This window comes from Saccopteryx bilineata, chromosome 2, assembly GCF_036850765.1.
Source record: "Saccopteryx bilineata isolate mSacBil1 chromosome 2, mSacBil1_pri_phased_curated, whole genome shotgun sequence".
Lineage (NCBI taxonomy): Eukaryota > Metazoa > Chordata > Mammalia > Chiroptera > Emballonuridae > Saccopteryx > Saccopteryx bilineata.
In genome coordinates, this window is record NC_089491.1 from 348,653,423 (window position 1) to 348,667,405 (window position 13,983).

General features: G+C 46.2%; 1 protein-coding gene across 1 annotated transcript in view; it reads left to right on the top strand.

Moving 5' to 3' along the window:
- The window catches only part of MARCHF10 (membrane associated ring-CH-type finger 10), a 92,566-nt gene that overhangs the window by 13,362 nt on the left and 65,221 nt on the right, over positions 1 to 13,983 (top strand). Inside the window, exon 3 of the mRNA XM_066254549.1 lies at positions 6,734 to 6,856. Coding sequence (XP_066110646.1) covers positions 6,734 to 6,856 — 123 coding nt within the window. The remainder of the gene's footprint in view (positions 1 to 6,733; positions 6,857 to 13,983) is intronic.

Consider the following 13,983-nt stretch of genomic DNA (forward strand, 5'->3'; position numbering starts at 1 on the left):
TTTGTATTTTTCTGAAGCTGGAAATGGGGAGAGACAGTCAGACAGACTCCCGCATGCGCCCGACCAGGATCCACCTGGCACGCCCACCAGGGGCAACGCTCTGCCCACCAGGGGGCGATGCTCTGCCCCTCCGGGGCATCGCTCTGCCGAGACCAGAGCCACTCTAGCGCCTGGGGCAGAGGCCAAGGAGCCATCCCCAGTGCCCGAGCCATCTTTGCTCCAATGGAGCCTTGGCTGCGGGAGGGGAAGAGAGAGACAGAGAGGAAGGGGGGGGTGGAGAAGCAAATGGGCGCTTCTCCTATGTGCCCTGGCTGGGAATCGAACCTGGGTGCCCCGCACGCCAGGCCGACGCTCTACCGCTGAGCCAACCGGCCAGGGCTATGTTTATGTAACTTAAGGCAGAATTTAGCCATTGATGTCTACTGAAAGCTGGAGAGAAGGATTACGCTTGGCATTTCAGAATGATTTTTCATAATCTATCAAATATGTTCAAATGGGTCCTACTGCGTGTCAATTATTCAGCCTAATTCCTACACGTGCTGATCAAACACTGAATACGATGATATAAACTTGTTCAAGGACATGCTAGATGACTATGCCAGATAGTGAGAGCTTGGACTGTCCACTCAGAAGGTTATGGGAATGGAGATAATTCAACTTTTTTTCCCAACGGAATGGGGGTGGTTCTGTGCTATGGGGTATGTGTTCCTCTACTCTTCTCAGCTAGAACAGGAATATCAATTCATTGAAGGGGAATGTCATGTCACACTGTTTTTACACTTTTGATTACTTAACCTCTCAAAATGAATGAACTTTAATAATGTCACCAGTGATCATTAAAGCCCCAAACTCTGGATTATGTATGTTAGATCATAAGAACAGCAACAAAAAAGAACCTATTGGGCCCTGGCCGGTTGGCTCAGCGGTAGAGCGTCGGCCTGGCATATGGGGGACCCGGGTTCGATTCCCGGCCAGGGCACACAGGAGAAGCGCCCATTTGCTTCTCCACCCCCACACCCCTCCTTTCTCTGTCTCTCTCTTCCCCTCCCGCAGCCAAGGCTCCATTGGAGCAAAGATGGCCCGGGCGCTGGGGATGGCTCCTTGGCCTCTGCCCCAGGCACTAGAGTGGCTCTGGTCTCGGCAGAGCGATGCCCCAGAGGGGCAGAGCATCGCCCCCTGGTGGGCAGAGCGTTGCCCCTGGTGGGCGTGCCAGGTGGATCCCGGTTGGGCGCATGCGGGAGTCTGTCTGACTGTCTCTCCCCGTTTCCAGCTTCAGAAAAATACAAAAAAAAAAAAAAAAAAAAAAGAACCTATTGAAGGCAATGGCAATTGCCACTTCCCAAAACACTTGTGGAGTTTGACAAACAATAACTTTGACAGGACCATTGTTGACTGAGATGTGGATTTGGGTCTTAGGATGATTTTGTGCCATGACTATGAGGCTTGGAAGTGTTCCTGCAGTACACCAATGGCTTCTTAAGGCACTAGGAACCCAAGTAAAAGAGCTGATTGCTAATTAAAAAAAAGAAGAAGGAGCTTTGAGCATCACTGTTGACTCAGAAAGCTGTAATGCTGAAGAAAAAGTAGTTTACAGAGAGACCCCGGAGTGACTAGAACAGTATCTCCTTAGTTGACTGCTGAGGGAAGAATGGGCTTAGAAAACACACTTTCAGGGCAGGGAAACAAGGATGACCCTCAAGCCTGGACAAAAAGAGTCTTTCTTCTTCTGTGACCAAGATCAGAGTCACAGTATATGGCAAAGACTGACTTTTAGAAATGGAAGTAAACCAAGAAATGGGATTGGAAACAATGAAAATTCTTATAATAATGGTGATGGTGACAATGATGAGTGTCTTTCATGAGATACTCACCATGAGCCAGTCCCTCTGCTATGCTTCTGACCAACAGTGCCTTGGGCCCCCCCAACACTCTGCAGCACAAGGCATCTCACATCTCCCTCTCACAGATGAGGGGAGGGAGAATCAATGGAGTTAGTCAGCTCCGCCAAGGTCACGATGCTAGAAAGTGGAGGAGCTGGGGCCTGTCGTGTTTACCAGGATTGAGTTACAATGAGTCACAAACTCCACGTCATCCCCCACAGGCATATACGCACCTTCTGCATTCTGCCCCCACAGTGGTAGCTTTGGCACAGAAGGCAGCCTGACTGCACAAGCTGTAGTGGGGGGTGGGCCTGGGGGAGGGTGTCCAAGGAAGAGTGAAGGAGGAAGCCCCAATCTCCTCACCCCCAGAAGGAAGGAATAAGAAGTTACCTGACACACCTTCAGTGTCAAGACTGCCCTCAGCCAGTAATGTCACATGAACAGAAACTTATTTATAGCAATCTAGCTCCAGGCATGTAAATTTGAAAGGGAAAAATATGGAAGTCCCAGGATAAGGGGAGCCCCTGGTGACTGTGAATTACAAGTCCATTCCTCCTCCCCATCCTCTGCCCCTGTCACTTCAGGACCCCCAGCGTAGAAATAACATCAGTATCAGTTACGACAACAAAAAATCATTGACATTTACAAATAATAGAAAAACTAGCCCCTGGGAGGCCTGGACTTGGCTTGGTCCCTGTGTTCCTTCTCTTTAGCAGAGCTATGACTTTGACAGAATTAATGTTTGATTTATATAGAAAGATTGCTTAGCTGGATCAAAATTTAAAAATTGGAAGTACCTACCTTGCCACTGGTTTTGTTCTCTATGAGAGAAGGGATATGGAACCAGAGGGGGAAATTTTTTTTCCAACATTGCAAACCATTCTATTCCTCGTCCTCTTTTGGTAAAGAAATATTTTAGTCACATGCATTCTTGGAGAGAATTTTGAAAAAAAAACACTCAGCCCACAAGAATTCTGTTCATCCCACAAAATCTGCCTCGGTCCTGCGAGCATTTGCTAAGATGGGCTCCTTCACTCCACTTTCAGCCCATCAGCATTTTCTTGCTCCTTTGATACCAGTAGGTTAGGATAGCACAGACATCTGCCACCTCAGGAAACAATGCCTTGAGGCCCTGGCCGGTTGGCTCAGCGGTAGAGCGTCGGCCTGGCGTGCGGGGGACCCGGGTTCGATTCCCGGCCAGGGCACATAGGAGAAGTGCCCATTTGCTTCTCCACCCCCCACCTCCCCCCCCCCCTGCTTCCTCTCTGTCTCTCTCTTCCCCTCCCGCAGCCAAGGCTCCATTGGAGCAAAGGTGGCCCGGGCGCTGGGGATGGCTCCTTGGCCTCTGCCTCAGGCGCTAGAGTGGCTCTGGTTGCGGCAGAGCGACACCCCGGAGGGGCAGAGCATCGCCCCCTGGTGGGCAGAGCATCGCCCCTGGTGGGCGTGCCGGGTGGATCCTGGTCGGGCGCATGCGGGAGTCTGTCTGACTGTCTCTCCCCGTTTCCAGCTTCAGAAAAATGCAAAAAAAAAAAAAAAAAAAAAAGAAACAATGCCTTGAAGAAGCTCCTCTCAGACAGGGGTTCCCATCCCAAGTCATGGTAAGAATTAAGAAGAAGAGAGGCCTTTTACTCAGCTCTCCAGCTGACTCTCTTCGGTGCTTATTCATTATAGTTACTGTCTATTATTTTTTGAGTATTCTTGTTTAAATTATTTATGAAAACAAACACTGCTCAGGATTTATGACAACAACTCACCATCTATATGAAACAGTTTTTGGAAGTAAGATTAATTGTGAAATAGAAAAAAAAAAACCAAACCATTTTTGGAGTGTTCTTTTCCAAGCAAGGCGGGTGAAACTGCACATTTCTCTTGGGAAGCCAGGATCCCACTTGCAGCAGGTGACCAACCGGCTGCCCTGCATACGCCTGGGCACCAGCACTTCCCCTGCAACTCAGTTGTGAAGCACAGTGTAACTGAGTCGGTTTTCAAAATGGGAAACATTTGGTTAATATCAGGTTGTTTCTACTCTTAACCTTGTAGCAATAATATTAGGCTTTCCCATGGCAGGAAAGCCTGGCAAGTCCTTCTATATAAAGGAAGTACTTTTCCAACAGAAGTGAAAAAATACTGAAGAAATCTTTTCTTTCTCAACACAACCAGGAAGGCAGACATGTCAGGCCCAGATTAGAAACAATTTTGTTGGTCTTCACACCACCTTTCTCTAATATGACAGTGAATAATTTGGCTCAGGCAGGGCAATGATGAATTCAGTCACTGGTTCTACAAGTTTAGAAATGCTCCAAGAAGTTTTACTCTTTGAGGGGTATTTAAATTATCCATTGAAATCCCCATAACACATGATATTCTTGGGTTTGTTCGGAGAAATTTTTGTTTTTAAAAAATGGTCGTGGCCTGACCTGTGGTGGCGCAGTGGATAAAGCGTCGACCTGGAAATGCTGAGGTCGCCGGTTCGAAACCCTGGGCTTGCCTGGTCAAGGCACATATGGGAGTTGATGCTTCCAGCTCCTCCCCCCCTGTCTCTCTCTCTGTCTCTCTCTCTCTGCCACTCTCTCTCCTCTCTAAAATGAATAAATAAAAAAAAAAATGGTCGTGGCTGGTGGCTCAGTGGACAGAGTGTCAGCCTGGCATATGGATATCCTGGGTTCAGTTTCCAGCCAGGGCACACAGGAGAAGCAACCATCTGCTTCTCCCCTCTCCCTCCTCCCTCCTTTCCCTCTCTGTCTCCATAGCCAGTGGCTCAACTGGTTCAAGCGTGGCCCTGGGCACTGAGGATAACTCCATTGGAGTGCATCAGCCTCAGGTGCTAAAAATAGGTTGGTACTCCATCATCAGCCCAGATGGGGTTGTTGGGTGGATGGATACTGGTCAGGGTACATGTGGCAGTTTGCCTCACTATCTCCCCTCCTCTCACCTAAAAAGAAAAATTGTTTTTGGTGTGACCAGTGGTGACTCAGTGAATAGAGTGTTGACCTGGGACACTGAGGTTCCAAGTTCAAAACCCTGAGGTCACCAGCTTGAGTGCGGAGTCCCCGACTTGAGTGCAGAGTCCCTGGTTTGAGCCCAAGGTTGCTGGCTTAAGCAAGGTGTCACTGGTTCAGTGGAGACCTCCCCCAAACCCTTCATCCCCATCAAGGCATGTATGAGAAGTAATCAATGAACAACTAAAGTGCCACAACTATGAGTTGATACTTCTCTTCTCCCCTTCCCTTAAGCGAGAAGCTGAGAGGCAGAGATACAGACTCCCCCATGTGACCGGATTGGGATCTACCAGGCAAGCCCCCTATAGGGTGATGCTCTGCTGTTGCTATGTTGCTCAGCAATTGAGATATTTTAGTGCATGAGGCTAGGCCATGGAGCCATTTTCAGCACCCGGGTCCAACTTGCTCCAACCAAGCCATGGCTGTGGGAGGGGAAGAAAGAGTGAGTGAGAGAGAGAGAAGAGAAGGGAGACGGGGAGGGGTGGAGAAGCAGATGGTCACTTCTCCTGTGTGCCCTGAGTGGCAATTGAACCTGGGACTTCCACACACTGGGCCAATGCTCTACTGCTGAGCCAACTGGCCAGGGGCGAGTTAATGCTTCTTATCTCTCTCCCTTCCTGTCTGTCTTTCTTTCTCTAATAAACAAATAAAAAGCTTTAAAAATTATTATTAGTGTGTGTGTGTGTGTGTGTGTGTGTGTGACAAAGACAGAGAGAGACAGACAGAGGGAGGGACAGATAGTGATAGACAGACCAGACAAGAAGGGAGAGAGATGAGAAGCATCAATTCTTTGTTGCAGCACCTTAGATGTTCATTGATTGCTTTCTCATACGTGCCTTGACCTGGGGGCTACAGCAGACCGAGTGTCCCCTTGCTCAAGCCAGCGACCTTGGGTTCAAGCTGCTGAGCTGTGCTCAAACCAGATGAGCCCACGCTCAAGCCGGCGATATTGGGGTTTTGAACCTGGGTTCTCTGGGTCCGAGTCTGACGCTTTATCCACTGAGCCACCACCTGTTCAGGCTATTTTTGTTTTTATCATTTTTGCATTTAGGGATTGTTGTTTTCCTCCAAAGCAAAACTGCAATTCATATAACATTAAATGTTAGATGCAGGGCCATTCAAAAGATAAGTGGTCCTTACCATCATGGTTCTCACTGATCAGCAGGAGAAACAGGCTCAAAAACAAAACTACTATATACGATAGGAAAAAAAACTGCATGATTCAAGCTTTTTATGATCATATTTCATATACAAAGGAGCAATTAATTTGACCTGTAGTGAGGCAGGGAAAACTTGAGACTCCACTGAGCTAGTTCTTAGAAGGTCAGCAGAATTTGTTGGGAAAACATCCTGTGAAAGGCAATCCCAGTGGAAGGAAGAGCATGTGCTAAAGGTCTCACGTATGAAAATTCTCCTGTACCTAGGGTGTAATCCAAGGCGAGAGAGTAGAGTGAAGGTGAGTATGAAGGGGGAGCTGTGAAGAGAAAGAGACCGGAAAGAGAAGTTAATATGGTACATTAGGTACTTCCTTCCTTGAAAAGACAATTATTGGGTAAACACTTGACAAAATGCCTCTCAGTATGTTTGTTGTGTAAGTTTATTAAAGCAATGACTAGTATTTTGACCTGGCATTTGGAACAAAGGGAAGAGAGAGTGAAGTGATGCTTGGGTGAGTATGTACAGCCTTGGTAACAGGTATTGATGAACACTGGAGATGTACATCATGTCTTTATTTTGTGATTTATTTCATGTTCTTCAAAACAGGAAGAAAGCATAAATTATAAGAGCTAGTCAGAGGCCCAAGACGACAAAAACAACAACAAAAACAACAAAAAACCCTCTTTTGTTCTCCAGGCTTGTCTGAGACGACAGGAATACCGAAGAGACCCAAATGAGAAGAAGAAACAAGATCAATTTTGGGGGCAAGAGACAAATTCTGAGAGATCCTGGTTTTCAAGTGGGTCATCTTCCAAACAGGTACTTAGGACTATGGAAGACATTCTCCTCTTGCCGTGTGTGTGTGTGTGTGTGTGTGTGTGTGTGTGTGTGTTACTTGGGGAAAAGCCAACACACAAAAAGAGATGTTGAAGAACCCTAAAAGTCAGGGCAGGAAGCGGCATGGGCAGGAGCTCCCAGTCTGGGTACCACCCTGGCCATGTGACCTTCCCTCTTCACCCTAGTTTGGCCTCAATCTTCTTTCCTTGTAGTCTAACTCATTGCATTGCAAATCCTGTTTTTATTTTAAATGAAGAGAGTAAAATGCATCATATAACTAGCCATTGTTAAAATACTTTTTTGTCTAGGTTGATAATAATAAATAAAAGGGCCTGACCAGGCGGTGGCACAGTGGATAGAGCGTAGGACTGGGACACAGAGAGCTCAGGTTCGAGACCCCGAGGTCTCTGGCTTGAGTGCAGGTTCATCTGGTTTGAGCAAAGCTCACCAGCTTGAACCCAAGGTTACTGACTTGAGCAAGGGATCACTCGGTCTGATGTAGCCCCATGGTCAAGGCACATATGAGCAGGCAATCAATGAACAACTAAGGTGCTGCAACGAGGAATTGATGCTTCTCATACCTCTCCCTTCTTGTCTGTCTGTCCCTCTCTCTGTCTCTCTCTCTCTGTCACACACACAAAAATATATATATATATATCAGAACTCCTTTAAAAAATAAATAAATAAAAGGATGAATAATAGCAATATGAACATAATGATAATAACAGTAGTAGTTAGTAGTTACCATTATTTGAGTGCTTGCAATGTTCCAGCACTGTGCTGAGTACTTTATACATATTGGCTTATTTCATTTTCTTAAATCTCTATTGTTTGTCTCATTTTATGGAGGAGAAAACTGAGCCTTAGAAAACTTCACCTCAGATTTTGCAGTGAGTATGTGGTAGAGTTGGGGTTCTGTTCCAAGCAGTCCAAGCCCAGAGAGGGTGCTCTGAGCCACTGAGCTATATGATCATATTTCATGTGTAAGCTCTTATCTGCCTAAGAATTTTACTTATCCTATGTAAGCTAAATGCCACAAGCTGCATTCAACACCCATTGTTAGCATGGTGAATTGATTTAAGATGAGTTATGTGCTTCTTATGAATTCTTATTTAATATTTTATGCCTGAAATATACTCTAGAGGATGGACCCTCTTTTCTGTTGGCGGTATGGTTTCCCGAGATAGGTCCTGGATACCTGATATCAATCAAGTTCTTCTCGGGATTTCTTCTGCCATCTCAGATGTTCACACTGCGGTTATTTAATGTTCAAAGGACACCTAAAAGAACATCAGTGATTGATGTTTATAGATGTAAATACATACCTGGGAGAGATCTATACTCCCTATTAAGGAACATACAATCATAAAATAAAATATGCCTCCTAAAGTCTGAAGGTGAGAAAGTCTCTCTCACAACATTGGCAGCACTAAGAACATGTCGCCTGAATCTTCCATTACTCAAGAACTAAATATAATGCCCTATGCTGATTAAACTTAGAGAGTGAGATTAAGCCAAAAATTAAATCTAGTTTAGCTAGAGCAACACATTTTTAGTATTAACTTCTCATATTTTTGTACTTAGGAACAAAATTCAAGGACAGATAGAAAATGTATTTTAAGTAAAATAGGTAGCATGTAGCAACCTTTCTAGATGGGAATGATGAAACAATGGGCAGCTGGTTCTTCAGTTTTCAGGCAAGGACCCACGGACCTAGGCCTGGCTGTTTTGTACAACAATGCTCATGCATTTGAGATATTCTAGGACTTCAAGTTTCATGCTGCTCTTCACAGACTTGTTTGGGGGACAAGCTGGTGACAGATTCCTGTAGTTTTCTTTTTCAGCTATAAAAATTATTTATTCTTTAAATCATCATTGCAAAACCCTCAGATGACATCTAAAAAGGACATAGTTGAACTTTACAAAATAAAAATAGGTTGTAAAATGCATAAAGCTGGTGATTTCTATTCCAAAGTATGAGGACAGGAGTTTTCAATGTTTGTGCTACATCACCTCTTAGTATGTCAGAGAATTCAAAACAACATTATTTTGTATAATCCCAATTTTCCCCAGTAATGATAGCCCAAGGGTTTGTCCAAGTGCCTTCAAGGTCACATCTTTTCTATCAAGAAGAGTGATAAAGTCAGTATTCTCCACAGTAAACTCACCACTGCCTGGCTGTCTGTATGACAGATATTTTAGGGGGACACTAGAGCATTTGCCTCTGGATACAAAAGCACAGGAAGGACAGGGTGAGAGAAGATGTCACTGAATGCATCACATCAACAGCCATCTGACTATGTGCTCATAACATCGGTCCTCCTGGCTCAGTCCTTCAATGTCTACTCAGTGCAAGTGAGGCCAGAGATCCTTATGAGACTCAAACCAGACCCTGGAAATCCTCAGCCTCCGGGATCATACGTTGGTTTGGAAAATTTCCTTCTCGGGTTTGGATCCCTACCTAAATTTCTATGAAAAGCTGGTTGTTCTTAAGCCTTCATAGTCTGGACTGGCCCTGCCGTATCCTGAATCCTGAGGGAATAAAGAACTTATCAAAGCTATTTCTCCAGGATTCTCCATAACATGGAGGTCCTGGAGCTAGTCTCCCAGAGGAGGCTGAGAATAAGAATGTTGGCACTTCCCAAAGAGAACCCAGGCCAGGCTGATCCTATTTCCAGGGCTCAATGTGTTAAATGTCACATCAGGTACTAGACTGAAAAAAATCCTTGGTCACACAGAAAAGGGCAGGAGAAAACTACAGCTCACTGAGATGGTGTAAACCTAACCAAAGCCCTCTCTGCTAGGTGAGCAGCCCCCTGAGTACTTTCCTTCCAGACATTTCTGTGGTTGAAAATGCTAGGGAACATTTTACCTCTGATATCTGAAGGCAAGTTCACTCTCAGACTGAGAAGGGTAGTATGAAAGTAGATTGCTTAATCCATGGCCATTTTCCCACTTTACAGTTACGACATGAAGCATGCCACCACCGAAGTCACATGTATTGCACGTCCCATCACTTGTTCCTTCCTTAACCCAGTCTCAGGTTGTCACAGTTCTAATGGGCTTGGGATAAACGAGGCATTTACCATCAAGTAAGAGAGACAGTATCGCCTGACCTGTGGTGGCGCAGTGGATAAAGCGTCAACCTGGAAACACTGAGGTTGCCGGTTCAAAACCCTGGCTTGCCTGGTCAAGGCACATATGGGAGGTGATGCTTCCTGCTCCTCCCCATTCTCTCTCTCTCTCTCTCTCTTTCTCTCTCTCTCTCTCTCTTTCGCCCCCCCTCCTCTCTAAAATGAATAAATAATAAAAAATAAAAAAATAAAAAAGAGAGACAGTATCAAGCTATAATTTCCCAATACCTGCCTAGAGGTGAGCAGATCCCCAAATGCACAGCTAACGTGGTAGCCACTGCATTAGGACGTGACTCCCTCATTGCAGCCAGTGGCTTTAACCTCTGGTTAGTCAGAGGTTGTGTTCAATCTAAGTCTAAAGTAAAGCAGTAACTGTCAAGCCTTTACTGAGATGCTCTGTGGAGTGGTACTTCCGGTACTTCCCAAACTTGGTGAAGTTGATGGTGCGGCCTGGTACAAAGAACACTTATCATCGAAAGCCAGCTCTGTCCCTCATGACGGCATGAATTCAGGCAGGCCACTTTACTTCTGAGCACTTCAGTTTCTCATTAAGGAGATGCTTATTATTATGCTTATCTCATGGGATCATTATGAGAATTGGTGAGACTCTTAAATGTCATACTAACATTAGATTACATTATAAATTGCCTTGGTGTCCAGCTATTCTTGCAAATGATTCTCCAACAGGTAGCAGTGGAGGGGCAGGTTCTGGGGCTTCCAGACACCTTCTTTCACCTCAGATCAGCCCCGGGCCAAATTTCTAAAAGTCAACCTAAGTAGCAACTTAATTTTATTTAGACCCTTTTCAAAGCTACTTATAACCTTGTGAACCTTTTAATCAGATTAGAAGTTAACAGAGAAATAAATAAATGTCAGCTCCACATAACCAGCTAGAAGCTGAATGATTCAGTAGGCTGAAAAAGAAAGCAGTCTCTATCTGAGAAGGAAGTCATTTCCCCAAGACAGCTGTGGCCTGGAAGAGCTGGCTGTGATTGACAGGGGCAGCCGGATGTTTCACCTGCTTCAAACCTTCACAGAGAAGGGACAGGAGCCCTAGTTTCCCCATAGAAAATGATGAAAATTATTAGCCCAGGACCTGGGAAACAACGATCTTTTATGAAAATAGACATCATGGGCCCTTTTCATCTTCTAAGATTCTGTATCCTTGTTGAAAGGGACACCCTTCCAAATGCACAGACCTCAAGGACTGGGGACACATGGTCACCGAAGCATTTACTTCTCTGGCAAAGAAGGTGGAGACCAGCGCTCAGTTTTTCAAGAGCACCATTTGCTCTGCTGATAGGGATAGGATCATTGTACCTTCACCATCAGCAACCAAGCAACTAAATATTTAGATTGCAGGTCACAAGGACCCAATGCTACATTGGAAGGAGGCAGTTCACCTGACACCAGCCGCAGCTGGCTCTGTCCCAGGCCTGCCTCAGCAGGATGTTTACCTCTGTGAGCTCACCTGGCTCTCCCAGAAAGCGAGGGAAGGTAAAGGGTGAAGTCAGTTACCCAATGTAAACATTTTCAGTGTTTCATTCACCATAATCCACACAGACTTTAGAGGCTAAAATAAAGGCTCTTCCAGTAGCCTGAATGGGTTAAAAAATCAGAACATCCAACCATATATCAAAACAGTATAAGTCTAGAGTTGTGGTGTCCAATTCAGTGGCCACTAGCACGTGGAGCTATTTAAATGGAAATGAATTAGAATAAAATTTAGAAGTCAGTTGTTCCTTGGTCTCACTCGCCTCATTTCACATGCTCAGTAGCCACATGTGGTCCGTGGCTGCCATCTTGGACCACACGCATAGAAACAATTTCCATCGTTGCAGAAAGATCTATGGGATGACCCTGCTTCAGACTGCAGTCAAGTCCAAAACACAAACAAGACAAGACCTCATGGGCCAGGAAGGGGTTTTGTTTAACGGACACTGGCCCTGCACAATCCACAACACAATGCTTTGTAATACAATACTGTATCTCTGGCTGCCTTGATTTGCATTTTGTGGTTTTCTACCACCTGGATATATTTGCACAATTCCTTTCACTACCTATTTATTCAGCCCATCCTGTCTGTGAAATCTTTAGCTTCTCCTCTTTCAAACGGCTTTTAGGCAGTTGTTCTCCCATTAATCTGTCAATGTCAACCTACCAACACCCTTAACAGCGTCATGAAAGCAGCCAGGACTTAGCACATGGCATATGCATCCATGAGTCACACTTCTCTAACTTCTGCTTGTCTGCTGTCAGATTCCTGTGGGTCGGCTTCCCTTCTTTCTGTCCCGAGGCCCCTGTGCAGACGAGACAGGTCACACACGTACACACCGGTCCTAACTGCTACAGGGCCCCATCCCAGGAGGCTGTGAGTCATCGCTAACACCTGGCATGGTGTTTGTCACAGCCGCCCTCTTGACTCCGGCTCAGAATCTGTGCCCTCGAGGTGCACCTGAGTAATAACGCAGCTCTGCACACAGCGTCTCCAGCCTGAACTGTGTGTCACGAAGGGGGAATGCGCAGCCCACGGTTTGACCAGCGTGGATCTGTGGGAATTCTCATTTGAGTGTTTTTCATGTTAGCTGTTGATCTGTTCACCTTGGTGTGGCCCACAAGCGCCTCAAACTCGAGGTGCTGAATGTATCATCCTCTCCCCTCAAATTGTTCCTCTTCCTGAATCTATTTATGCCCAAGCCAGAATTCTGGAAATTATCTAAGACTCCTCTTCTGCTCCTCCTCACACTCCACAGCAATCAGACACCAAAGCTAGACTGTCTTATCTCTTCTCTCTTGAATCTGTCCACCAGCACCTTCCTTTCCAGGGTCCTATCTTTTTTTTGCCTGGATTGTTGTAGGAGTTGTTTCCCTGGTTACTTAGTCTTCGCCTCACCCCTTCCAGCCAGTCTGCCAGGCTGCAGTAAGACGGATCCCTCTAGAAGCAAATTGGACCATGTCACTGCTCTATTAAAAATTCTTCAGCCTGGCCCTGGCCGGTTGGCTCAGCGGTAGAGCGTCGGCCTGGCGTGCGGGGGACCCAGGTTCGATTCCCGGCCAGGGCACATAGGAGAGGCGCCCATTTGCTTCTCTACCACCCCCTTCCTCTCTGTCTCTCTCTTCCCCTCCCGCAGCCAAGGCTCCATTGGAGCAAAGATGGCCCGGGCGCTGGGGATGGCTCCTTGGCCTCTGCCCCAGGCGCTGGAGTGGCTCTGGTCGCAGCAGAGCGACACCCCGGAGGGGCAGAGCATCGCCCCCTGGTGGGCAGAGCGTCGCCTCTAGTGGGCGTGCCGGGTGGATCCTGGTCGGGCGCATGCGGGAGTCTGTCTGACTGTCTCTCCCGGTTTCCAGCTTCAGAAAAATATTAAAAAAAAAAAAAATCTTCAGCCTGACCAGGCGGTGGTGCAGTGGATAGAGCATTGGACTGGGATGTGGAAGACCCAGGTTCGAGTCCCCGAGGTCGCCAGCTTGAGTGCAGGCTCATCTGGTTTGAGTAAAGCTCACCAGCTTGGACCCAAGGTCGCTGGCTTGAGCAAGGGGTTACTCAGTCTGCTGAAGGCCCGCAGTCAAGGCACATATGAGAAAGCAATCAATGAACAACTAAGGTGTCACAACAAAAAAACTGATGATTGATGCTTCTCATCTCTCTCTGTTCCTGTCTGTCTGTCCCTATCTATCCCTCTCTCTGACTCTGTCTCTGTAAAAAAAAAATGGAATCAAGTTCAGATATATTACCAAGGTACTCAAGACCCTGATGACTTGACCCTGAATACTGAGGGAACCTCCTGTGGGAAGAATTTCCAAGGCTTTTCCTTGGGGTCAGGTGACTCTGCCCTTGTCTCTCCTTTGTATTCCCCTAACACCCTCTGGATTCAACTCTCTACCTTGAGGTATACCTTCCTGTCTTTACCTTAGGCTGGCACTACTCATGAGCAGGTATGTTTATTGTTGCATTTCCAATGACCACCACATAATAGG